Here is a 27,931-nt window from a genome sequence, read left to right as displayed (position 1 = left end):
ATTTTTATGCCCCTGTGCTTCCCATGAGGGGTCGAAGGGTCATGGGGCCAAAATTTCAAATTTGTTATATCATGTTGCAATCCATCCCTCAAATTGTTTGTTCCTCTCATTGCTTGGAATAAAAAAAGTCAACTGTCATTCTGAACTAATGGTTAGTTCAGGAGTTATAGAGTAAAATAGGTCAAAGGTCAAATATCACATGCACAGTCGCCAAATTTTCAAAGTGCACCGATTTAATCACAACTTGTCTCAAAATACTCCTCTGGCAAACAAAATAGTATAGGAAAACAATTCGTTTGAGAAATGTATAACTGCATAAACTCTGAACGGGGACATGACTATGAAAATTTGTACAAAAATTGTGAATTAATGTTTGAGATTTCCTATAATAAGGGTCCGTTCACAAACACTTGTAAGGGGGGGGCCTGATGCAAAAAAAAATTATCGCGAAAATTTTTCGGGGTCTCCCCTTTACAGACCTCGAAAATTTCAGGGCCCCCCTTTTTTGACATGAAAATTATGGGTCAATCCATAGAAAAGCATATAACTCAATTTTTCCAGGAAAATTTGTGGTCATTTTTTCAGGGCCCCCCTTAGGAGGGTCAAAAATGGTCAGGCCCCCCTTTTTGCATCAGCCCCCCCTTACAAGTGTAACGGTCCCTAAGGGAGTAATTTGTCCTATCTGACCTTATAACTCCTGAACTAAGAAGAATATGACCATTGACTTTTTTATTCCCTGTGATGAGTGGAACAATTTGAGATACATAACAACATGATGGGGCTATTTTTAAGTTTTGGCCCCACAGTGACCTTATATTGATACATTAGGGAACAACCCAAAAGTTCGATGAAGCCCTATAAACGAAAGTCCTTTCGTTAGAAGGCTAACCCCCTTCCCCCTCCCCTCTAACGTAAGTTTTCAAATATCGAAAATTCCAACCCCGGATTCCAACCCGGATTCATAGGATACAGGGCCGTCGCTATGGTGGATGGGGATGTGGAGGAGTGCGACAGTGCAATGATATTGATCACGTATATGGAAGAAACCAATATTCTATTTTATTTTAAAATATTTTTCTTCATACCTTTTGGGCACGAAAAAAAAAAGTATGACTTGCTGGATTTTCAAATAAAAAAAATGAACTTACAAATTGCAGGTTGCAAGTACTGCACTCTATATCGATTTGAAATTATTTTGAAGCAACCACTGTAAAATGTCAATATCGTACTTCAAAAAATACTAAAATTTTAAAATTATATTTTAAATGCTTAAAAAAAGATCAACTTTGACCGATGTTTTTAACTACTTTTTTACAAACGTAATCTGACTTTTTGACCCCCTCCCTCCCTAACGAATGGACTTTCGTTTATAGGGCTTCATCGAACTTTTGGGTTGTTCCCTTATTATCATCAGCAAAATCGATACTTAGAGACATTCCTGTAAAATGTAAGATATTGATGTTCCTGGTAAACATGTTAAAAAAAAGAGAGAAAAATAATAATAAAAAAATTAAGAGAAAAAAATGAAAACCATAATAACTTATGTGTGGGTGTGTGTTTATGGTCATTTGAATTTTGGTAAGTTGGGTAACATAATATTAATTTAATATATTTCACGTTTATGAATATTACCAAGGGGACTAACCAGAAGTCGTTATTTGACGTATGACAAAATTGACAGAAGTGTTCTGTCCCTATATTTCAAAACAACTTTTTTTTGCTGAAATTCTATTTATCAGAAAGTTTTTGAACTCATCATTGCAAAACAAAACATTTATTTTGGACATACGCAGTTATGGTTCTAAGCCGTTGTTTATCATGTATATATGCAATGGTATTATATTACGGGCAATAACCAGGAGCCAATCCAGTTCCCACGGTCCCTGTACTCCCGTGTATGATTATCTGCCGTTATTAATGCTCGTCGGAAATTTGGTAAAATATGGGATGATTTCTGGGGCGACAAAAAAAGTTTCATTTTTCAAAACAAATTAGCAGAATGGTGCAAAAAAGGTGTTCTTCGTCTAAATCAAGTAAAATAAATGTGCATAATGTATCCAATTATTTATCATGCACGCAATATTGCTCGAAATGCTTATTTTAACTCGGTTTCGGGACAAGTTGTAGGCCCTACGTGTTCCAGTCCAAAAAAGCATCACGAGGGTTTCACAAATCGATTTAAAAAGGTGTTTTTGCTCTGAAATGTTCACAAAATATTCAAAAAGGTGAATGTTTTCACTTTGACCAGGCGATTTTGATAAAACTGTTGCAAAATTGTACAACTCCGATCGATCATATCCCTCGAGCTCATCTCAGAATTGCCAATATAGTCGAATTTGCCGTGAAAATTGGGATGAGCGAAGCACGAGCAGGTAAAATTTGTCAAACCTGGATCCGCTCTTTCTGGCAATAACTCCCCTGTTACTGCCCCTCCGCCCTTCACTTTTATATACGCTATATAAAGCCTACTATTACTATCCATGCTACTAAATAGGCACTAGGCCTACTGTATAAACGCAGGGCCTACCTTTACTTGTTTAATGTAACTATTTGTTTTGCCAGCCGTTCTTTCAAAATCCCGTTGGCCTACTTTAAATTAAAAAGAAAATAGCCTATAAAGAAAGAAAACACATGAATAAATATAAACACATAAATAAATATGTATTAATGTATAACAGTAAACAGGGTGTTTCAAGATTGATTTCTTGTTACATCCTTATCGAGCTACGATAAAAAAAAACCGCGATCGATGATGTGCGGCCTCTGACGACGCTGTTGCGCATGTGCAGTTCAATTAGTCCGTGGATTGACCTTTAGATCTCGCGTTAGTCCAGGCCTAACGCGCAATCTGAAAAGATAGTCCGCGGATTAACTTTCAGATCGCGAGTTAGGCCTGGACTAGTTAGTCCAGCTTTTGTGAATACCAATTAGTCCTGGTCCGTGGACCATCCTTAGACCAGGACTAACTAGTCCAGGACTAGGGATAATCCAGGACTAAAGTTAGTCTCCTTTTGTGAATACCGGCCTAAAGGTTTTAAAAACAAATCCTGTAAGACTTACATTTCAAGTTCAAAAGATTTATAATTTAAAACTTCTACAGACTTAAAATTTTAAGTCTTAGGATAGTTTTGTTTTTAAATCCAAGGGTTTTGTCCCACTAACAAGTCCGTGTTGGACTTAGGTAGTAAGCACAACCCATTTGGTGCAAGCGGGCAAACATCTTTACAGATGAACTGTCTTGTCATTCATCTGCCACTTCTAATTGGGGACAAAATCAGTCGTGGGAATGTATACTGGGAGTTGTTCTTGGTGTTGTTAGAACTATACAAAATAGTAGTAGCACCCAGTATCACTACTGAAGCAACTTATTATCTGAAAGCAAGAACAAAGCACCATCATGAGCTATTTCTGGAACTGTTTCCAGACAAGCATTTGTTGCCTAAGCACCACAACCTGATCCATTATTACACTGCAATTCAGGAGTTGGGTCCTCTCATGCAATACAATTGTATAAGACATGAAGGAAAGCACAAGCCACTGAAGACATGGGCTCAGAACTGCAACAACTTTAAAGATATTGCAAAAACCATAGCAATCAAGCACCAAGAAAATCAGGCATTCACACACCTACAGAATGAGCATATGGATTCAATGTGTATTGAAGTTGAAAGTCAGTATGTTGTTGAGGTTTCAGATTTGGAAAGTGAGGATGTTATTTGCAATCTATTGGATTGTGAAGCTAATGCAGAAATAGCCATGTGTAATGCGGTTTAAATCAATGGCTACAGGTTTCGACCAAATGCAATGGTCCTGCTAGATTGGACTGAAGAAATTCCTGTGTTTGGGTGTATTGATATGGTTGTGAATTTTAGGTCCTGGATTAATTTCATTGTCCATCAGCCATGGACAACACTTTATTTGCAGTCAAAGAAAATTCAAGGAAAGCTTTAGCACTCACAAGTTATAAGAGTCTTGCTGACTACCGTCCTTTACACGCTGTTAAAAATTATGACCGTGATGATAAGCTTTTCTACATCCCAACACGCTTCTTGCTTACATGACTGATGTATGAACCATAACCCTGTGTACCCATAGCAACAATGCAGGTCTTAAAACAACCATTTGGACCAGGTGGGACTCTCCTGGACATCTCTGAAAAGGTGTTCTTTCTAATACATTTGCTATAGAATGTTCTTGCTGACTACCGTCCTTTACACGCTGTTAAAAATTATGACCGTGATGATAAGCTTTTCTACATCCCAACACGCTTCTTGCTTACATGACTGATGTATGAACCATAACCCTGTGTACCCATAGCAACAATGCAGGTCTTAAAACAACCATTTGGACCAGGTGGGACTCTCCTGGACATCTCTGAAAAGGTGTTCTTTCTAATACATTTGCTATAGAATGTTCTAAATCATGACGGTATTGTTTTGTTGTTTTCATTTTATTGGTATAATAATATTTAGCAAGCAGATAAATTGCAGGGGCAGTTTGATGCCATTTCTGATATCCTGAGCCAGAATCAACATCCTTTTATGCCAACTTTGTCTAGCACTGCATCGACATCAAGTGTGTCAACAGATATCGCAGAGATGGAAACAGAGGACGAGAGTGATTTATCCTCATCTCGATTGCTTTCTGATACTGATACTAATACACCACTTACTTCTTCACTTGAAGCATGCATGGTGCATGGAGGAAGACAATTTTGGGACCTGTCTCATGGCCCTACAGCGCCTCAAAGTTGTGGCTGCTGTTTATGTGTGCACACTTGAGTATCAGCATTCAGGTACAACTTGAAAAAAAAAAAAGGTAAAGGAGACGATCCTGTATAAACAGTGATCGGAGTGCCCATACCTCTTTCATTGGCGATTGGGCCAGACTCCTCCATGTAATGTTGCGAGAGGGGGATCGCTACACCTCCTCTACAGCGAGTCTGTTACCTTCCCAGCATTTAAGAATGCCGGTACCCATTTAAACACCTGGGTGGAGAGGAGTAATCGAGATAAAGTGCCTTACTCAAGGGCACAACACGATGGCGTCGCCGGGGCTCGAACCCGCAACCTTCCGATTATGAGTCAGCGCCCGTTCCGCTAGGCCACCGTGCTCCTGAACTTGAACATCATGAGAATTTACTCATTGTAGCATTTGTCTAGTGGTTAACTGTTAGTTATTTACCCAAAACTGTTCTACCAACAACTCATTTGAAGGTTTTGAAATCATTTTTAGTTTAACAGGGTTCTCATTTATTCAGGAAAATGTTTACAAACAGAATACCCAAAGTGTTGATAGAAACAACTATTATCAGGAAAAATTCAAGAGAACTTGAAGGCAAATGCAATATTAGGACAATATCACCTGCCGGTGGTACGTACAGGTTGACAAATTTCCTTTACTCTTGAAGGAACCCTACATAGGCACCACCAGACAAATACTGATAATAGCAAAACTCCCCTTTTTATCTTCCTGTGATGTGGTCGGCTAGTTCCTGGAGGTGAACGCAAACTTGTATGGCATTTACAAAGTTTTCACAACATTGTAGTTGGTGGTGTTTTTACTGAGTCTATCGTTTGTGGACAAAATAACTGTAATAGAACATTCAGGCATCGAACTCAAACTTACAAACAACATCTTATATCAGTACATTCTTTGTATCAAGGAAATATCAATGGGGTACAAAATGTCCAACCGAATGCTGTCAATGAAGATCTGGTGAATGCAAATGAAGGAAATATTGAAGCATATGAAGATTACTTTGAAGGTAGGCTCGCTCATATCACACACTATAGGTGGCGCTATTCGTCCATAGGGAAGTGGAATGTGCATGTATGGTCCAAAAATGGCTTTACTGTGGGGCTCAATGGAGAAAATCACTAAAAATTAATTTTGACAACCAAAACCTAAGTGATGTTGACTTATGTTGGTACTGGCATGATACTGGATTCATAAGCTATCACATAGTGCAATCCATGTTCCACCAAGTGGACACTCGATTTAGCTCAAACGCAATTTGTGTGCAAATCAAGACCATCCAAAACAGCTTTCTTACAGTAAAGAATAGGAGGTCATCTGGGGTCACATACAGTAGTGTACATTGTACATGTGCCTGCTGTCACAATTTCACACATAAAATGTTGGGCAATTTGATGACACTATTTTTGTCTGTAACTTCAAAAGTATATGCACTAGAATCATGATTGACCCCTTATTGTTTAGGTAATTTAATTATCTTTCAAATGAAAGAACTTTCAGCTAAAAATATTGAACTTCAAAATTTTATGAACATCCCTATTGAAGGTGACCCTGAAGATGACTTTGATTTATGGGATGATTTTGGTGAAGAGGAAGTAGAAAGGAGAGCAGCCATGATCATAGCAGGCCTACTTCCGGGGGTACTCAGTACAAATGACCATACGGGACGTGCACGCAAACATGGGTAGCATTTTCAGCCTTCTGGTATATCAATGACCCCTTTTTCAAAGCCTATTTTGGTATATGAATGGGTCCTTTTTTCAAAATTTTCTCAATTTTTTCGAAAACAGCCCAATTTTTCCTCAATCTAGCCAAAATTTGTACAAATTAAGACAATTTTGAGTAAATTCGGCCAAAAATTTTGACTTTTGGTATATCAATGGGTTCAAATTTCTTGAAAAATTGGTATATTTATGGGTCTACTTCCAAAATCTCAGCGGCACGTCCCTACCAAAACCAAACTTGAGTACCCCCGGGCCTACTTGCTAGTAGTAGTGTGCCACATTCAACAGTGACCAAATCTATGCAAACCTCTTGTGTATACTGCGCCAATAAAATATCCTTACACTTGGAAAAATAATCACAAATTCCAAACTGAACAATATTGGGGTAAATTTGTTTTTTTTTTATAGACGCACTATCTAATCCTGCACATTATGACACCACATTGAATCCAATGTGACTTCAAGAAGCAAAGTTACAAGCATTTGATTAGACGAAGGTCCAGTTTTAAAAGTGACAAACTGGCCTATTCAAAACTCCACAGACTACATGTAGACATCTGGTTTGAGAGTGGTGAATGGCTAATTTATGCGTTGGCTTTAATTAAGAACAAAGGGACCAAAAGAAAACTGAAACAAAAGAACTGACAAATAAAATGAAAGTTATGAAAAGTACAGAGAAGCAAAAACTGAAATAAAAACTGCTTTAAATAACGCTTCATTGAAGAAGCTGTGTTGTCTCTTTGTTTCGCTTGTTGGAATCTTTTTGCGCCTTTTATAAGCCAGTTTGTCACTTTTAAAACTGTACCGTCGTCTATTCAATTGCTTGTAACTTTACTTCTTGAGGTCACATTGGATTCAATGTGGTGTCATAATGTGCAGGATTAGATAGTGCATCTATCAGTAAAACAAATTTACCCCAATATTGTTCAGTTTTGAAATTATGATTATTTTTTCCAAGTGTAAGGATATTTTATTGGCGCAGTATAGAAGATATTACAATGTTCATGAAAGCTAAAACTGCAGAATTTGCTGCTGCTAAAGGGATTTTGCCCGAGGATGAACAACTCTTGGACCTCATGAGTGATATTGAAAGTGTATCACAGCCATACAAAAATCTCATGACTGAGTATAAACAGAAGGAATATTTGAAAAATACGAATGTTTACTTTTGCTGTGAAATTGAATCAAAACAGTCTCAAAAGGTAAACTTTTGCATGCTGAACACCCGGGGGGGGGGGGGTACTCAGTACAAATGACCATACGGGGACGTGCCGCAAACATGAGTAGCATTTTCAGCCTTCTGGTATATCAATGACCCCTTTTTCAAAGCCTATTTTGGTATATAAATGGGTCCTTTTTTCAAAATTTTCTCAATTTTTTTTTTTTTTTTCCCAATTTTTCCTTAATCTAGCCAAAATTTTCAAAATTTTCCCAAAATTTTGGGAAAATTTGTAAAAACTAAGACAATTTTGGGTAAATTCGGCCGAAAATTTTGACTTTTGGTATATCAATGGGACCAAATTTCTTGAAAAATTGGTATATTTATGGGTCTACTTCCAAAATCTCAGCGGCACGTCCCTACCAAAACCAAACTTGAGTACCCCCCCCCCCCGGGCCGAACAAACATCTTACCATAATACTCAGTAATGCCAGACAGTATTTGAGGTGTACAAGTTATAAGGATTGGAATTCGTAATTAGGCCTACTACTGGCCATGTACTGCTGCAATCGTGCCATACATATGAATTACATTTTAGGCCTGGGTACATGTGTCAACGATCGAGCCGCCTTCCCTGTTTTTTGTGTCGTCTGCGAATGCAGATCTGCACATAGGTATTACTCCTGTCTGTGTAGTGTCTGGCTGTCTGTCCTTAACAAATGTTGAGCCTACACGTTTTCCTAATTATTTAAAGTTTCGTAATAGGTATGATGACATGGTTTAGTGGATGGATGCGTTGAGACCTTATGCAGACTTGGATAGCTTTTCAACACAAAATATGCATATTAATTAGCTAATTTGCATAATTTAAAGGTCCACTGTCAGTTCTTTTTGGATAGATTTTGTGGTACAGCAGTATCAGGTTCATTGTCAGTGTACAAGGATGAGACACTTCCCCTATGAAGGTTACAACGAGCCCAATAGTGTAAGCATGTTCTAGTAACAGTAGGCCTATCTTGCGTATGTAATTGCCTAATTTGCATAATTTATGCAAAAAAGTGAGAAGTTGATTATTTTGTGTATCATAAATACTATGAGGATGAAACTTTGTAGATATAGTTAACATTAATGTTTTTTGAAGGTCATTTCAAGGTCATCAAGGGTTATCTGGGGTCATTCATTTGAGTCAAATCACTAAAGATCGTATGATTATGAAAGTTGGTGGATATGGTCAACATTTTGATGCTAATTTTTTGAAGGTCATTTCAAGGTCATCACGGGTTATCTGGGGTAATTCAAGGTCAAATCACTAAAAGGATTGATGTATGAATATGAAACTTGTGGGTATAGTCAACATTTGATGGCACAAATTTTAAGGTCATTTCAAGGTCATCATGGGTCATTCAAGGTCAAATCACTAAAGATTTATGTACAATTATCAAACTTGATGGATATGGTCAACATCTGATGGCAAATATTTTAAGATCATCATGGGTCATCTAAGGTAAAATCACTAAAGATTGTTGTACATTCAGGAAACTTGCTGGGTATAGACAGTATTTGATGGCAAAAATTTTAAAAGCTTATTTCAAAGTCATGGGGCATATTCTAAATGTCATTCAGATGCTAGGTTTATGAACCGCCTTGTGTTAAAATGCATGAAAGTCATAAACCACAACGGCAGACGACACTCGCGGTCCGAGGACCGTTGTATTTTTATCATACAAATGGTATTTATCATATTAAAAACAAAACAGTTTAGACTCCCAAAATTTTAAACTGCCAAGCCACCCCCACCAAAGTGTTAATGAACACTCCCTAACTGTAACAGGGTAAAGGGGACAACCTTTTGCACCCTTTTTACAAAATAAGTCAAAATGTCACCCTTTTTAAAAATTACTCCAACATACTGTTCTTTTGTGCACCCTTTTACTATCTTTCATTCCTACAGGACTATGTCAACTTGTAATGAATTTCAATTATGTGTGGATGAACTTGGACTTGGTTAAAACATAATGTGGGTAAAGTAAGTTTGGCTACCAAATTGTGGCTTTAGCAACCAAATGAAATGGGAGTAAATAACAAAATTTAAAATAAACCCCATAGAAATCAGTCTAAACTCCTGTCTAAACTGACATACTATCTGAAGATTTGGGTTAATTTTTTCAGCCAACGTCCTTCCTTTTTGAGAGGGTTGAAAATGTTTAGAGACCCTCCTCTCTTTACACCGGTTCCACTTTAAAGTGTTTGTGAATGCTTTCTTAAGTTGCCTGTTTAATTCTAATTTGTTGTTTTTTAACTATTTAATGCATTCAGATGCAAACCATCGCAGATCTAGACTACAATAAAAATTCCCTTTAAAAGGGAAAGCCAGCCTCAATGTAGAAGAGGTCTTGTAATTAGTTTTGGTCAATGTGAAAGGCATTTTTAGGATCACGCTTACATCTACATGACAGTCCACCAAACCATCAACGATGAGAACATGCACACTGAAACAGCAGAAAACATTAATTCCTAATCTCATGTCAACTCTTTTAATTCATTACATGTACTCCAAATTGTTCTGGTCTGTTTGTTTTGTTGTTGTTGTTGTTGTTGTTGTCGTTGGGTTTTCTTGTCTTTTCAGCTTTTTACCCACGATATCTCAATTTCCAATTTTGTAATCCCAGAACTTACTTAACTCAATATCTTCGCTTAGGAATGTCCGATTTCACTGCTTTCGATATATACACTGCCGGTTTGAGTTAACTTACATGTACATTTTATTTTAAAATAACTTAATTAATTAGCAATGTATAGTTTAAGCCTACTATATTATAATAGATAGTGGCCAGCACATTTATAAAGGACTGGTTACTCACTACAATCTTCACTCTTAAACTGTGTTTTTCTGAATGTGCTGATCATGTTGATTGCTAGTCGGAAACTCCTGCGAAGCTATGGACATGGCATCTTACATACTCCATTCTATAACAGTCTGCCTAGTGCCTTGTGTGTTTTCTCTTCAATCATTTTGTTGAATGTAATTTTATGAATCAAATAGTTATGTGTCATTTTATTTATAATAAAGAAGTTATTAAATTAATAAAGTAAGACAATTTATTTATCTATAAGTGCATGTCAAATGGGGTACATTGTTCAATACTATATGCATAAATTATGCCCATATTATAGCTAGGCCCTAAAACTTTATTTTGCATCGGATTTTTCCCGTTGAAAAGACAAAACTGATGTTTATGATAGCAACCATTTCATCAATAACATTTTGAGTCATTTTTATCCATAAAACGACACAGGATATGATAGATAACTACTTTCACATCAATATGGTCCATATGATCACAGATTGTTGAGAATCTGTGATATGATCCGAGGATATGATGAAGATTTTGATTCTATAGATCTGTTATCAACATGATATCACGCTGTTCAGTGGTCAAGGAGTAAGGACCCCGGTCAAGGACACTGATATGACATCATAGGTGATGTCAGATTTTCTTCTGCTGACCATATGATGCTATATATATTAACTATTATTGTTACATTTAGGCCTTTAAACTTTTAAAGTCATAATTAATTAGTTCAAACATAACTTTGGTAATACTCACTCGTTTTAGTTCGTTGAAACGGCAAAACATACTTACTTTTCCTAACAAATCGAATTAAAATATTTAAAAAAAAATTTAACCACAAAAAAATAAAAAAAAAATCATTCCAATACCACTAAAATATAATCTCTTGAGTAAACTGACCCCAAACCTGAAACAGGTACCAGCCCGAATGGGCTGGCGAAAAAACAAATAACGGACAAATAAAGCTTGGGGTCATCTCAATTGGAAAAACCATAAAGTATAAAAAGAATAACACAGACAGGCAATGCATGGAGATTGCAGTTGCTGACAGAACCAGAGTAGCCAAAGCCACATGTTACAGCCCAGATGCTTTCTCCAAATTCAAACTGAATAAACAAGGCCAAAAAAAAAAAGGTTCATCTCAAAGCTTGCGCGCGCGTTTGTAAAATACAACGATTTGACAAAAAACAAATGCGGAAATAATTTTTATTTCAAAAAAAAAAAATTTTATAGTTTTTTCCAGAAAAAATCGGCGAAAATCAGACTTTTTTCTCAAAATACCATGAAAAAAAAGGGAATAAAAAAAAAAATAAAAAAATCGCATTTCGCATTTGTTTTTAAATTTCTCGTGAGCTTTGAGACAAACCTTCTTTTTTTTTTTTTTAATTTTTAAGAACTACATATAGTAAGAGAGGATAAAACAATTGTCATCACTCGGATCAGTCGAGTTGTTCCAGCGGGATTCATTACCGAAGACTTCTCAATGTTCGACCATGACGCATTGGTGTACGTTACTTAATCTGCCGGATGCTCCAACAAAATCCATCAACGAAGCAAAGAAATCACCAATTAAATCTCATGTTATAGTGTTGAAGGGACACTTGTTGAGGTAAGACTCGGCTGTTAATCAAGTTGGTACTGCACAGAAAAAACAATATGTAAAAAAAAAATATGTATTCTCTTGTTTGGTAAAAATAACATAATATTAAGTAAAAAAAGTGAACATAACTTCTGTGTAAATTTTAAACTACACGTTTGTTATGTAATCCTCACATTTTGCAAACGTTCAGCGTTTTTTACACATTGTTATGTTCAAAATTACAATTTTTGAAGTAAAAATAAAAATACTGAAAAGTTATGTCAACTCGGTACATGTGCTTTGCATATGTGTAGTTTTTCGTGGCAACAGCGCAAAACGAAACAATGGCGGATGACACGGTGGAAGACATTCTCAAGCGATGGGGGCTAACCCAATATATTGAGAAGTTTGAAGGTGAGTATAGCAGCATTTTTGTTTGTATCTTGTGTTTTGTCATGTTCTTTTTAAATGCAGAGCGATATTTCAATTTTTGGTGCCGGGTGTATGCGTTGCCGTTGTATATCTGCACAGGCACATGATGTACACATGTAAGCTTATCGATGCATCACACACATGACACTATACGAAGAAAACAAGTCTTGATTTAGTCATGTTTAATAGTTCCTCGTCTTTTTTTTTTTTTATCGCCACAGCGTATGTAATAAGAAAACCATACAGGATTATGATTTGGCCCGTGATCATGGCTAGTTCCAATATGACATGTCCCATGTCCAATTTGATCGATTCCACAGTTCATATGATTCCACATAATTATACATAAATCACATGACGTCATGGGAAGATCAATGCTCTTGGGGGCCTCATATGGAGGACATTTATTTTTTGTAAACAAAGATGAAAAGTCACAAGTGACGTCACATCATCAGTGGCTGAGAGAGCAAGGAGGGGTGGAAGGAGGATGGGTACGATGAGCAGAGGCACAGTCGGGGGGATGCGAATCCACTTTTTTGATAAAACCTTGAAAATCAGCAGTTTTTTGAAGGAAAAATTCACAAAAGGTCCACTTTTGAGTCTGCTGCCCCCCCAAATCCTGGCTACACTGCATACTTTGTTCTGATGTTACTGGGCCATTTATGCAAAGTGTTCGAAAAATTCCATTTCAGACTATTTTGGCTCAAATGAAGGTGAATTTTGCTCACTTTAGTAATAGACCAATACGTGCGAAGCAATGACCCCCAGTTTTTTAACAGTTATACCCAATGACCGCCAGTTTTTTAGGTTCGGCTAACCAATGACCCACTTTTTACTATAATTGTATCGACAAAATGCCATAAAATAATACGAAAACTCTAACATTCTCTTATTTGAACAAATTTGTATTTCCGTTATTTGCAACTGATCAGACTAACTTTGATGTCATTATTTTGCAGATGAGGAAATAGACATGGAGACATTTTGACAGCTGGATGAAACTACCATTAATCAGTTTTTTTTCCAAACTTTGGCCATGATGTAAATTCATGAAGCATCATCAGTCAGAGGTAAGTTGGAAGTTTTGCAATTCCATGATCAATGTTTGAAATTATGGGAAAAATATAATTATTTGGTTTCGTTAAACAATCAGTTTAAATTATTTAAAGGGACATTCAGAGATATCTGTCAATCAAAAAAAATCCTTTATTTCCCCGACTAGTTATTTTTTATTCTACTCTTAGAGCTGAGATGCAAAAGCTGGACCACAATGGCTAAAATCGAGTTATTGGCATTACGTTATAGTGCCGATTAAAATACACATTATATTAACTTCTATACAGGAACTATATGGACTGTTTAAATTATTTTAATTAGAAAGGCTACGAACTTGTTTGTAAAAAGTTCCTTTAAAATGTGGTTTATGTGAGGCTCGTAAAATATTGTTTTCCTGTCTGGTTGATACTGCATGCATTTGACAAAAATCACCATCCTAACTGGCAGTTCCTTGAAGCTATGGTCTGTAGTGTGAGGCACCCAATTTCCACTCCTCCAATATTGAATCACTACATGCTAATAATGACAATGGTTATAAATATTGCTTCCACAAAGACAATAACTTGTTTTTCTTTTCTTTTTTTCATTTTACAGGAAAGCATGGATTTGGAGCATTGTGTTGCCAACACCCAGGGTGGATCTCAACCGTCGTTCTTGTTCTCGGTGGTTCCATAGCAAACCCCCAGCAGGTTTTCACAATTGTGGAAAAGACAATTTTGCCTCAAAATTCACTCTTAAAGGCTGTTGACATCTGCTTGAAACTAGTTTATGTCTTTGACATACATTACCAGCCTAAATGCTCTGGTGCCTGACAATTCTTGCTGACCTTTGATTCACTGTGCACCAACATTGAACAACTGATCAAATTAGCCTAGATTGTAAAGACAGTTATTATCTAATACTAAATCAAAACACACAGGATCTCTGTGAACATTATTTTTTTAATGAACGCTCTGGTGCCTGGTGAATGCTGTCTACGAGTTCAAAGGAGTAGTGAGAAGTGAAATAAAACCTTTAATGAGTTCTTGTTTACACATTGGTTCTGGCAAGTGTGTTTATGTTGTGTCAATGTTCTTCTTTAAAGCCTCATTTACAAAGAATTTAATCAAAATTATTTTACATAATTTCTTTGTAAATAATTTTACATAATAGTTATGGTGTTCTATTTTTACATCAAATTGTGTAAATTTTTACTTAAAAGCTATGTAAATTGAATACTTATTCATTATGTAAAATTTACATAAATAATTGGTACAATTTTACATAACACGTGTTATGTAAACTTTTACATAATAGTTATGGTGTTCTATTTTTACATCGAATTGTGTAAATAATTTACACAAAAGCTATGTAAATTGAATACTTATTAATTATGTAAAATTTTACATAAATAATTGGTATAATTTTACATAACAAGTGTTATGTAAACTTTTACCTAATAGTTATGGTGTTCTATTTTTACATCGATATTGTGTAATATTTTACACAGGTTGTGTAAACTGTTTTCTCAGTGTGTCAGTCTTACTGTAAACTTTGTTAGGGTGCATCAAACGTCAAATCTGCCCCACAAAGTAAAAACACAGTATATGCATTTCAGATTACATGCGAACTACTTCCTCAAGATATAAGCAGACGGTCAATGCTGTATGATAGCTAAAGGAAGTATCTGCTATATATGCACATGTATGCAGCCTTTAAGCATGGAAGTTGTTTGATCTGAAATTTCACATTTAATAGAAGTATCTGCTATGTTTTATATTTGCACATCCTGCGTTTTATTTTGTGAGGCAGAAATGCCGTCATGTCAAGCTGACTGTCTTCTACCCAGTCTAAAAATGCTCTTAAGGGTAAGAAAATACTCTGTACCAAATTTAAATTCAAATTATTATCTTGTCTGAATATGTTTAGGCTGGCTGCACAGTACCTTGTAAAGCTTGACTGCATTCCAAGCACTGTATGCAAAGGTTCCAATTTTAGGCAGTAGTATTGTATTAAATCAAGTGGCCAGGATGACAATTATAATTAAGCCCATTGAGTTTGTAAATCTGACATTATTTTGAATGTTGACCCTCTGTGAGACTTTTTTGTTGGAAGTGCGTATTTCATGAGAAATCCGCATACCGTAATTATACAGTTAAGCAGTGTGTACTATTATTAAAATTTGTTTCTTTGCAGGATAATGCTCCAAGGACAGTGACAGTACGGATGGAGCCAGATGTACCAGTTAGAGATATCACGATAGCTGACTCAACTGGAAAGGTCCGTGTGGCATTGTGGAGAAGCTTGGCTAGTTCATCAGTTGAAACAGGGTCGTTCATGAAAGTCACAAATTGTTCAGTGGCACAAATCAAGCAACAAGGCGACTATACAGAAGAGATACAATTATCTTCGACTATGAGCACAACTGTATCGGTGAGCATTATTATATCATGCACTTCATAAATAATCCAATTTTGAAACATGAAAAATTGATGAATCCACTGCCAAGCACACAAAGGGCAGAAAGGTCCCCTTTTTCCTCAAACTCTTATGCAGAACACTTGTGAAGAAAAGTCAGTTTACTTTTTGATCTTAATCAATACAATATTGTGAGATGAGACATTTTTTTCCAATTTAAACTTCAAGAATCAAGAACATTTTTTGTAAGTAAAATTAAATAGCTTTCATAATAACTCATTTTCAGTAAAAGCCTTTGAACCAAAAGCAATTTGAATTATTGACTTTATGTTACATAATTGACTTGGTCATACAGGATAACGTAAAACTAGACACATCTTAAAAATCAGATACTTTTAACCCTATAAGTGGTTTCTACATTGCCAACTATATGCTGCATGTGCTATTCTTTAATTACAGGAACAACTGCACGAAGAAACTATGGAAGGATTAATTATTGGCATTGAGCAACAGGGGGCAGAGGTAGAAATGTTTCTTCAGAACAACGAGGACTTCATTACATTGACATGTCCTCAGGCAGTTTTTAATGAGACATGGCCAGAAATTGAGAATGCTGAGCAGTTGGAAGATTCCCTTCCTATCTCTGTTACCATCCGTTATAACAAGGGACAAAGCAAGGGACAAATCACAGAGTGCACAGTTAGACTGTAAACACACAAAATACTACTGTGCAATTCAAAGACAATGCCACTGCTTCTTCAGTTGTTGTTTTGTTTAAGAGTTCTATTTTTCAGAGAAATAAAAGAACAATATATTTGCACGTACAAGACAAGAAGTACACAAGTAAACATGACTATTTCAAAAAATGTGTTGATGTGTCTTAGTATTGTGATTTTGCAAACCACATAGGCCTATTAAGATATTTGTTAGTGTTGCTGAAATTTGTAATTTGAAAATCTTTCAATAAATCACAAAGTTATTAAAGGCATAATTCTGTAGAAAATTGAAGAATTAATATGACACGTATACAAGAAGTATTGTGTACATGGTCAGAGGTGATCAAATTAAAGATGCACTTCACATTCCAGTAGCCAAGTGTTAACTATATAATCAAGGAAAGACTAGTGTGTAATGTTACAAAAGAATGTCGGAAGAACTTCAGTTTACTGATTATTTTCGTTTTGTTGGCATGTTGTATTAGTATAATACTCTGTCATGTGAAGTTGTGAAACATAATCCTGTTTTTGGAAGTATTTTAAAATCAGATCACTGAGATTGATTTCAGATATTAAGAGAGAAAGTCCAGTAATTTCAAATAAAATGAAAAAATACCTGGCCAAATTAAAAAATATCCAATTTCTTTAAAGTTTACCAATGAGTTACACTTTGGTCAAGGGCAACCATGATTATAAAAATTTTGGCATTTGTGGCTGGTTACCATGGCAACGACCAAATATGTTATTTTTAATGAATATGGGCAAATTCTTTTTAAAAAGTTGGTTGAAAAAGGCAAAAAGTCAAATGCATGGGTACAAAATTCCATACAACACCCAAACCCTATCTTTTGCCAGAGTGGAAGGCAAGGTTAGATCTATTTAGTATTTTACTGTGTCACAGTTTGCTTCTTTTTTGACTATCAAGTGCTGATTAAGTTTGGTAAAACTGCTCGTGTGGTTCTAATACATATTCAATTAAACATGCACACTCCTGTATTTTGCAATATACATAGACAGTACAGTACAGTGTAGGCTCTAAAAAAGAACTTAATCCAACTCTTTGTTTTGTCCTTCTTCCCCAGATTGGCATTGAGTTTAGTTCTCTTTATGGTGATGATGTGTCTGACAACTTTGTAAAGAAGTGGGGATTGTTTTATCGTCCTCGCATCATAGCTTTGGCTAAACGAGACTTCCCAACAGTTCAGTAGGTTATTGCAGAGTTCCAAGAATCCAGTGAAGACAGTAAGTCCTTCCTTCCTTCAAAATACATGGAGTGCATGTGGGTTTATGTCAAGTTATATATATTTGTCCTCAGAGGGTCTTAGGCTACATGCACAGAGAGAAAAATAACTCATCACACAGCCAATTTATGATACCACCCAATTAACATTTATTTTTTGCGGAATTAGCTGAAACGGTCAGAGCACCACACTGATGCACGAACAAGTACATTGTAGGACTATCTACAGAGATTACCCATTGATAGGGAACAAAAAGGTGGGAACGGATTCTGGACATATTATTTGATGGTTTTGATGGTGGATCCCACTTGGGGCAACACACCTCCAAATATTTTCCGGACACGACCATTGAAACTACCAAAAAAGACACGGTCCAGACCCTGATCCCCCTGAAAAACATGCCATACCTGGCTGAGCACACAGCTGCAAGATATCTTGCCAGCCCACCCCCACATCCGGAACGGGGACTGCGCACAGACCTAGCCAGCTACCCCCAAACACCACTGGTCTGGGACACGACCCACCAAACCCTCCCCCAGCTACAAACTGGGTGGGTTGGGCGGATTTTCAAACGAACCTGACCGCCTCCAGCCGAAAAAGTGAATGAAGAAAAAAAAAAAAAAACCGTGAAGTACCAGACGCTCACTAACAAGAGATCTGATTGGTCCGAGCCTGGCAAGGTCGTGAAGGCAGCCAATCAAGAAGGGGAAATAGCCCCGCCGCAGTTACTACCTCACAAGGGTGACATTACTGATATGGCTTGAGCTGGGGCAATTAATACAACCTGCCTTACTCCCCCCGAACATCGAGAAAAAACCCAGCCAAAACAAAACCAACAGGGAGACCCCATGGTGACAAAAACGCTTTTGAATAGACAAGCTATTAAAAACCGCACGTATGGCTGGCAGGCAAGCAAAACAGCAGGCTGTATTCCAGAATGATGTCACGATTTGTAAACATTTCTATTTTTTTCAGATATGATTTGAGGCTTAATTACGCTTCCTTACAAATGATTCTGTTTGAATTATGGTGTGTTCAAGTTTCCAGATAATTCTAAAGGTTTGTTTGTTTTCTGTTGTTGTTTTTTTTTTTTTTTTTTTTTTGCTTTTTACTTTTTAATCCTGACCACATTTTAAATTTATTCTTGTCTAGTTAAATTCATATACAGTGTGCAGATTTAATGCATTTCATCAATTAAAACAAACTAAGAAAATGTCACATGATTGACATGGGTTTTTGGTTCAATTTTAATAGTCCCTATTGTGCTATGTTGATTTATTTATGCCAAACATAAATGAAATTTAAATTTTAACTAAATTGCCAACAATGTTTTTAAATCTGCTTAACATTTTTGAATTGTTTGTGCTAACTCTACCACTTGTTATTTCTACAGTTGACGTGATAAGCATTTCTATTATTGCGTCAAATCATTCCATATCCTCTATAGTGTAAACTGTTGGGTAATTAAGTCAAAAAAATTCTAATCATTAATAAAAGCTACTTTTTGATAACATGTTTTCCCAAACTTTTAAGTTTTATTTACTGAAAAGCCGCAAACCACCAGCACCAAGGACTATATCTGGTCAACCAGAGGAATCACTTCAAGAATGTTCGCCTGACCCTGATACAGTACAGTTAGCACCACCTTCGCAGGTTAGTGTGTCTGCTGAACACAGCTATGCAGTTTCTGAATCACCAAGAAAACTCAAGTGTAAGCTGAACGACACAGTTGATGAACTAGAAACATGTAAGAAACATCTGAAACTTTAACAGCAAAGAACACAACGTCTCAAAAAAAAAGTAACAAACTTGACTTCAGTCATAGATTCATTAAATAATGAAAGATTAATCTCATCCAGTTGTGCAGAAATGCTAGAGTCTACCTTCACTACGGTTCCTAAGGAGGTGTTTGAACGGATTGTTGATGGCAGTACTAGCAAGAAATCTGAATACCCAGAAGAGCTTAGGGCTTTCGCCATGACTTTACAGTTTTATTCCTCAAAGGCCTATGATTACACTCTTATTCCGCTCTAATCATTTTTCTGATTAGAATTTCTAATCACGTATTTTTGATTAGATTCAATCAAATAATGATCCCGCTTCTATTCAAAGTGAATAGAGATTGTGTATTTCAATCCATGGTTTTGATACGAGACCTCTTCAAAAAATGCGTCATTTGCAGTGAGCCATTTCATTGGCCATTTACACGCTGACGTAATTACTTCTCGAACTTGCTCGATCTTTTTTCATGGCGGTCTGGTTCCACGGTCAGGGCGGTAAGTTATAGCATTTTATAATCTTCTAAAATTGTCCTCATCTTATTTGTAAAGTTTGAATTTTTATATACATGTTAATTAGTAAATCATTTTTGTACCTCAGGATCAGTTATAAGCGTGGATGGTATTATTTATAGGCCCATACGATTAAACTTGGAAGAATGTCATGAACATGTTCAATACTGAATAAGCTTACTGCGCGTTCATCATGCATGCATTCAGACGATTTTATATTCATGGGCAGTTTCCGTGAAAAGCACGATTTGACTATAAAGCTTTGTGCCAGCTTTAAGCTAGGGTTTGCTTTACGTCTATTTCGAATCAGAACTCAAGTGAGCTCTCAGGTTCGACAAATTATTGTGAAGCCTATAGCTTTGTGAAGTTTCAGTTTATGTGCATGTCATGCATGAATGTGCAATTATTTCGACAGCAACTGACCGAGACATTAACAAATTAACAAATTTGTGTACATCCAAGAACATACCTGTTGCGTACACTTTGTGAGGATTGCGTACGCGTCCAGAAAATAGCAACAATCACCATTTCAACATTGTGCATGCACGCACACAGCACCAGCGTATATATATAGGCGCGGAATCGCATCGCGTAACCGAGTGTTCTTGGATGTACACGAATTTGTTAATTTTCCTATAACAATGGTAATTTAGCACACAAAATGTGTGTGGGTGCGGTGGCTTCAAAACGCTACAGGCGGTCAATGGTGGTTGAACTGCGTTCCTATGTTTAGAACTGTGGCTCGAACCAGGCAACCGGCGAGCAACTGATGGCTGAGTTTTGACGTCACATCAAAATATTGATTGCCCATTCTTAGAAATTAGTTGCAATGGTGCAGATCAAGCAAAATGTAATGATGGCTTATGTAGCACAATTTCTAAGAGCAGTCCACTGACCGTCCCTTGTGGAACGCCAATTTATAACAGGGTTAGAATTTTGTTAAAAGCTGCGAGAATCCAAATGGATTCCTGCTAAAGAATTTTAGGAGAATCTTTAGATTCTCCTCCATTTACTTTGTGTATAGACGTAAAAAGTTAACGAGAATCTGTTTGGATTCTCGACTTCTCGTGAGTTTGTTCATGAGAATTATTGCGAGAATGGATTTTTGGATTCTCCCCGAAATTCTAACCCTGTTATAAGGTATTTTAGGTATGGTATTCCACAAGGGACAGTCATTGGCCCACTCTTAACATTTTAGTTGCAATGGTGCAGATCAAGCAAAATATAATGATGGCTTATGTAGCACAATATCTAAGAGTGGTCCACTGACCGTCCCTTGTGGAACACCAATTTGTAAGGTATGGTATTCCACAAGGGACAGTCATTGGCCCACTCTTAAAAATTAGTTGCAATTCTTTTGGTGCGTCTCCGAAAAAGGCGCTGTCTTGCGCCAAAAACGCCACTTAGTGCGACCCCTTTCTACAATTCATGACGATAAATTATACTGAGCGCGACCTTCCTGTAGTAAATAAAAAATGTCAACCAAACCTTGGTGAAAATCGCCATACAACGATTGGGCATGCCGCATCAACTTTTAAATACGCCTCCCTGCCTGCACCCTTAATGTTTACTGTTGTTTACCACTAAGGTTTATGGGATAGATCTTTAAATCACTCTCAAACTTTAGGAGAGCTCTCCTCAACAAGTCCCAGTAAAATTAAGTTCTCATTTCTCATTAACTGTTTTCTTCTGAATTGTATATTTCAAGCTATTTTAATTTACTATTTTCCAGATAATCTGTGAATTTATATACAATGGATGATTATGTTGGTGATAAACTTAGAGCTTGGGGGCTTGAGAGATTTATTGACATATTCATTGGTAAGTACGTAGTACAGCTTACATTTTTTTTTATAATGGATGATAGTTTTTGTATGTACACAAAAAGAATTGTTCTTCCCTTAGTTTGTCCATTGCCCAAGTCTTGCATTCATGAATTTGGTAGTTGGATAATCAACCATCCTTGGAAGGAGGTTCTGAATGCATCATGTACTACTGACAAGGCGAAGGCTTTTTAATATCTTAGAGGCAATTAACTTTCACTTTCCAACCAAGGTAGTCAAATGACACTCTAAAGAGTGAAGACAAACCTTGGATCATTTCAGAGATTAAGGAACTGATTAGGAAACAATTGATTCATTGTTTTCATTTCGCTACAGTATGACTTGCTCCCAACAAAATAAAAGGGGACGGCTATCCGAACTGCATCGTTATGAAAAATCCAGCACCTTTTGAAATTAAAAATCTCTAGATATTTCTTAACCTTGTTTGATGATCATTTTCCCTTGTGTGCAGATTGATCAAGATTTCCGACAACTCTTTCCGATCAATGCAGATCAGCTCTTTTTGAAGTGGCCAAAATATTTGCCCAAGATCATGGAATATGTAGAGCAGCAAACAGAATGGAGACAGTTTTTGCACTTTGAGGGTGAAATTGACACAGGCAAGTTAATAATATCTAGCATGAAAGTGATTGTTACCTATAGTCACATATAATAGCAATTTGCTCAATGAATTCAATCTGTTTATCAATTCAATAGAAACAAAGACTACTTTTGGGAAGAATAAGGCCAAAGAATATAACAAGTTTGTAGCCCGTGCGCCTCGCATGTTGGCAGCTAATTTTGCACGTAGCTTTTTTTAATTACTTTTTTTCACTAAAAAAAAAATGAAAAACCCTCTTTTTGATTACATGAGAACATTTGAGTACTGAAATTGAGAGGTTGTCTTTGGTGTTACGAATTTGGAACCTTTGCCAAAGGCATTTTCATTTGTTTTATTTGCCCAAATTTTGGCAATTTCATATCCTAAAATGAATTATACTACAATATAAAACATACATTACAGATAGCATTCTTTGTGTGTGATTTTGTTGTTATATATACTAAAACAAGGATGTCACGCATTATGCATTGCGCATTGCTGATTTTGTAACAGTAAAATAAAAAACAGCACTGCGCATTGCTCTTATTGAATGAGCTACAAGAAACAAACTTTTTTTGCCTATGGATCTGATTTTTTTTTAATTGAACATATATTTGGTAGGGGTGTGAATGAAAAAAAAGTATGAAATTGGTAGGGCAAAGCTATATTGAATATTTTATAATTTTATTGATTACAGAATGCAAAGAGAACTAATGTTGCACTACAAGCATTACCACTGCTTTTCCCAGCTGGATGTATGAAGGGCAAGAAAGGTCCAAAGAGGGCTACTACAGATGAATCCTGCAGGAGTTTCATTCGACGTGGAAAGGTAAATCTGAGAGGCCTGGATTTTCTCTTCTTTTTTTTTTCAAACAAGTTGATAAATGCCTGTAGTGCATGTGATTAGCAGTCAAGTTATCTCAGTTGGTAGTGCGGCTTACACAGATCATGAGATTGTTGGTTTTTAATATGGAATATGTGGCAGCATTTTGTTCATGTGTTGGATTAAGCTAGTTTGAAATTCTTGGACAAAGAACAAGCTCAGCTAAATTGTCTTGGTTACCCTGTTCAATATCTGGGGAGCTGATTCTGGTGTCAATGGTTAAACGATTAAACTAAGATAGGAAGAGACTGACTGTATCTGCTAGACTGACCATAACAATAGCAACATGTTACTTTTGCATTATATTTTAATGCTTGTTTGATGTCGTTGGTTCTATTTCAGATTGGTACCAATCTGCCCTCACTGCTTGATCAAAATACCCAAGGTCAGCCATTTATTTTGATTTTGGGAAACCCAGAGCAACCTGAACAAGCCTTTGTGGTGGTGGAAAAGAATGTGGTATCATGCAAGTCCTTGTTGCAAGCAGTTGATGTTTGCTTCAAAGTAGTATACGTGTTGGATATCAACTATGCGTGGCAATGTCAACACACCTGGGACTTCATCCAGAAGTTCTTTTATCGACTTGGAGAAGGAAAGGACAGAGAAACATCAATACCAACTGTAAAAATGTTTACAAACTTCCTTCAAAAACAGAACATTTAGACTTCATTCAAAACCCAAGAAGGCCCACTGTCACTTGACAGACACATTATTTTCAAGCAATACATTGTATTATACAAAATGGGATATAATTGGAACTGGTGCTTATTTACATGTATTTTGACACATTGGTTGTTAATTAATGCAAAGTGATATCCTGATTGATAACACAGATTTGTGTCAAAGAGGTTCCACTGTATTTTGAATTCAAGACAAGTCTCAGATAAATTAACCTAAGATCTCGCACTTCGCCGCCATCTTGCGTCGTTCATAGGGACATAAGTAAGGTACTTCCGGATTAGTTCGTTTTGCAACTTTTTTGTGCCCGTCAAACTTTGATTAATGTGCGTGTCTCTTAGGCGTTATGCATGTAATGCGTTGTGCCGATAACGAGCGCTAAGTGCAACATGCGCAGGCGTTTGTAACCTGACGCTATACACGCAAATATTCGTTTTGCATCATGCCGATGAATGACAGAAGTACCTTACTTTCCCCTCCATAGACGACGATCCAAGATGGCGGATTTGCCGTAGTGTTACACGTAACAAAATTTTGAGTGCGAGATCTTAGGTTAATTTATCTGAGAGACAAGTTGATGTGTTTTTGTGTGAATCAATTCTGAATAGTTAGAGAGCCAAATGCTCTTCCAAATTGGAATTTGTATAGTAGCACCATTAGTTACCAGTGAAGAATGTGCTGTAGTAATTGCAATATAAAGGGTTCCAAAATGATAAGTCCCCTCACCCCCCAAAAAAAAATTGGAATTAGTTTCTATCAGGCGTGATATTTTCCCTATTTTTATAGGGAAACCTTTTTGGGGGGTAGAAATTTATGCCAATTTATTGATTTTCAGGCCAATTTTGAGTCATTTAGTGCCGTTTTACGCTGTTTTATCAGACTTTTTCAAAGTCACCCTATTTTTTCAAAAGGAATCAATATCAGGCCTGTTTCTATGGCATAGATTCAATCGACTTTAGAAATTCAAAAGTTCTAAGTAAAGTAAACATTTAGAAAAGTGGATATTTTTTGACCAAGACAAAGTGATTTTGAAATTTAAAAACTTTTAGAGTGTAGCAAAATGTTCTCTTAATCATAGCTTCTTGAATTGTTCAAATGAATAAAATGTATACCAAGATTTGTTCTATATAAGAATTTAACCAGGTCAGGGTCAGAAGTTTGCGGAGAGCTGCGAGAATCCATTTAGATTCTTGCAACAGAATTCTGCGAGAATCTACAGATTCTCCTGCATTTGATTTGTTTAGGAGAATCTTTGCGAGAATGGATTATTGGATTCTCGCCGAACTTCTGACCCTGCAGCAGGTGCTTGATGACTTTACTTGATTCAGAGTGCCTTTGTAATTGTAATAACTATAACTAGGTCTAAAATAGTATACATGTAGTGGAAGACAAATTATTTAGATTCAGAATTTTGGCCAAATAGTTAGAGTGGTTCTATTGGAGAATGTGACAGCTGGCTGTACTCTATGGATTATTGCAATTTTTAAAAATTAAGTCCGGGGGGGGGGCAGTCAGGTATAATGTTGTACACATGCGTGACCAAGAATTCAAGTAAAAAGGGGTGTTTTTTCAGCACTAGGCAAGTTATGCGCGTGACGTGTTAAGGGTGTCAAAAAGCCTGATTTTTAGGAAAAGGGTTCTTTTCACAGCCATATCACCCACCATAATTCCACAAAATTGTAATTTTGCCACCAAAATTTCAACGTGTTTAGGGGGTAAAATATGAAAATGAGTACCATGAAAACCTGTTTAGGGGGTCTATTTTGTTTAAAGCAGATAACTTGTTTAGGGGTGTTTTAAATCTTTTGGTCACGCATGTGTACAAAATCATACTTGACTGCCCCCGGGAAAAAAAAGTATAGTTTGATCAAAAGTGTTTCATAAAATGAATTATTTTCTCCTTGAGGTGTTTACACTATTTTGTCATGTAGAGAATGAAGACATGTGATATTAAATGAAACCAATGAAACAGCATGCAGTTGTCCATGTAGCATTATTTTTTGATAAAGTGTTATTTTGATAAGGATCAAATCAAATTTGAATAGTTATCTAATCATTTTGATTAGATAACTTGTAAAAAATGATTAGTTCCCTCATCAAATATTTGATTAGACTCTCCGTATCATTTTGATTAGATTCTAGTAAGTCACCTATCGATACGGCAGTCTAATCAAATTTGATTAGTTTCTAATCATTTTTGATTAGTTTGTTTTAAGAGTGTAGTATCCCTACACTGAGACCAAATTTCAACTGATATTGATAGGTATGGGAAGGTATGGGTGTCAAGAGTTACCAAAAAAAAAAAAAAAGGAAGGATAGAGGTTAGGAAAGTTGAGTTTTGGGGGTCATACACGATTATACCGAGGTCAAATTTGAAATTTGAAACTCTGCCTGTTGTAGCTGCTGTAAACTGTGGTTATTTTTGTGAACCGAGTCAAAATGATGCTGCGCCAACGTTTCATGAATTGTCACACAATGTGAACCAACTTGACAAAAGGTTCAAAGTTCTTGCAAATGGAGGCTAAATTATCTTCACAAAACCACATCAAGACCATATTTAATGCTAAAGTAGGCTAAACTAGAAGAACTGTGAACCTTTTTGTCAATTTGGTCCACATTGTGTGACAATTCATGCAACATTTTGCATTCAATCGGTGCAGCGTCATTCTGACTTGGTTCGCAAAACTAGCCATTGTATCAGTATTAACTGTCACATGTCAGTGATTTTATGGCTGTGGAAGCGAAGGTCAAGATGTTACTTAACTTACTTAGTATAGAAAGGTGTTCTCTATACTAGTCTAGTGGCGTGTTAAAAAGTTAAAAACAATAGTTGTTTTTTCTGCATTTCGCTGGCTTTTTCGCTAATTAGCGCCAAATAAAGTACACACGCGACACTCGCCATCACATTTAGTCTCCTGTGATTGTTTAATTTGCAGTCGGCTGTTGTTTGGGAGGAGCTGTCGCAGCCGCTGATGCACGCATGCATGACCAACATACACGGACGCAAGCCACACCGAAAAACAACTCATATTTTCACAATAATTGAATAGTTACAGTATAGACTGTAATAAATATTTTATGAAGTTGCAGAGATATTATTGTATGTAACTTGAATACTATAAAAGTAAATATTTTCGCAGTAAGATATTTTTGTGATTTTGTAGATTAGGCCAAGTTGGCAAGAATTTAACTTGGGGGGTTTTGATGTCAATACAATAGAAACCTAGTGCAAATCCTACTTTTCGCGAAGTTTTATTTTTGCGATTTCATGTCTACTCGCGAAAATAAAACCTTGCGAAAGTTTCTAGTTTTACAGTATTAAAAGTAAACCTGCAATAAATGTTTTATGAAGTTGTGTGTGTCATTTTGAGTATATTTTGAAAACAAGTAATTCGTCCAATGGAAAGAATATTTTCATTTAGTGAAAGATTATCAACTTTGCCTCATTTACTGGAACTTTCCTCTTTCACCTCATGAAAATGTTTACCATTGCATTCATAAACATTCATTATTTGTTTACTATTCATTCCCTTTAATACTAGAGTCCTAATCAAATTTGAATATATTCTTGTGTCATTTTGAATAGATTCTATTTGTTCCCTTTTGACTAGAGTCAAATAGATGCAAATAAATTGAATAGATTCTAATCAACTGTAACTAGTAAACTATTCATTTTCTGACAAGTGACCTCTTTCATTTTTTAATAGAATTTGGGATCATTTATTTGAATAGAATTTTCTA

At 36.2% G+C, this 27,931-nt stretch overlaps 1 protein-coding gene across 1 annotated transcript; it reads left to right on the top strand.

Annotated features, from left to right (window-relative positions):
- The first annotated feature begins 19,783 nt into the window (after positions 1-19,783).
- LOC140161904 (uncharacterized) lies at positions 19,784-25,411 on the top strand. The gene is made up of 4 exons (XM_072185200.1): positions 19,784-19,918; positions 22,501-22,674; positions 23,327-23,458; positions 23,855-25,411. Exons 1-4 carry the CDS (start codon positions 19,784-19,786, stop codon positions 24,173-24,175), a joined length of 762 nt encoding a protein of 253 aa, XP_072041301.1. The 3' UTR covers positions 24,176-25,411.
- The last annotated feature ends 2,520 nt before the right edge of the window (positions 25,412-27,931 follow it).

This window comes from Amphiura filiformis, chromosome 10, assembly GCF_039555335.1.
Source record: "Amphiura filiformis chromosome 10, Afil_fr2py, whole genome shotgun sequence".
Taxonomy (NCBI): domain Eukaryota; kingdom Metazoa; phylum Echinodermata; class Ophiuroidea; order Amphilepidida; family Amphiuridae; genus Amphiura; species Amphiura filiformis.
This window is presented reverse-complemented; position numbering and strand designations above follow the sequence as displayed.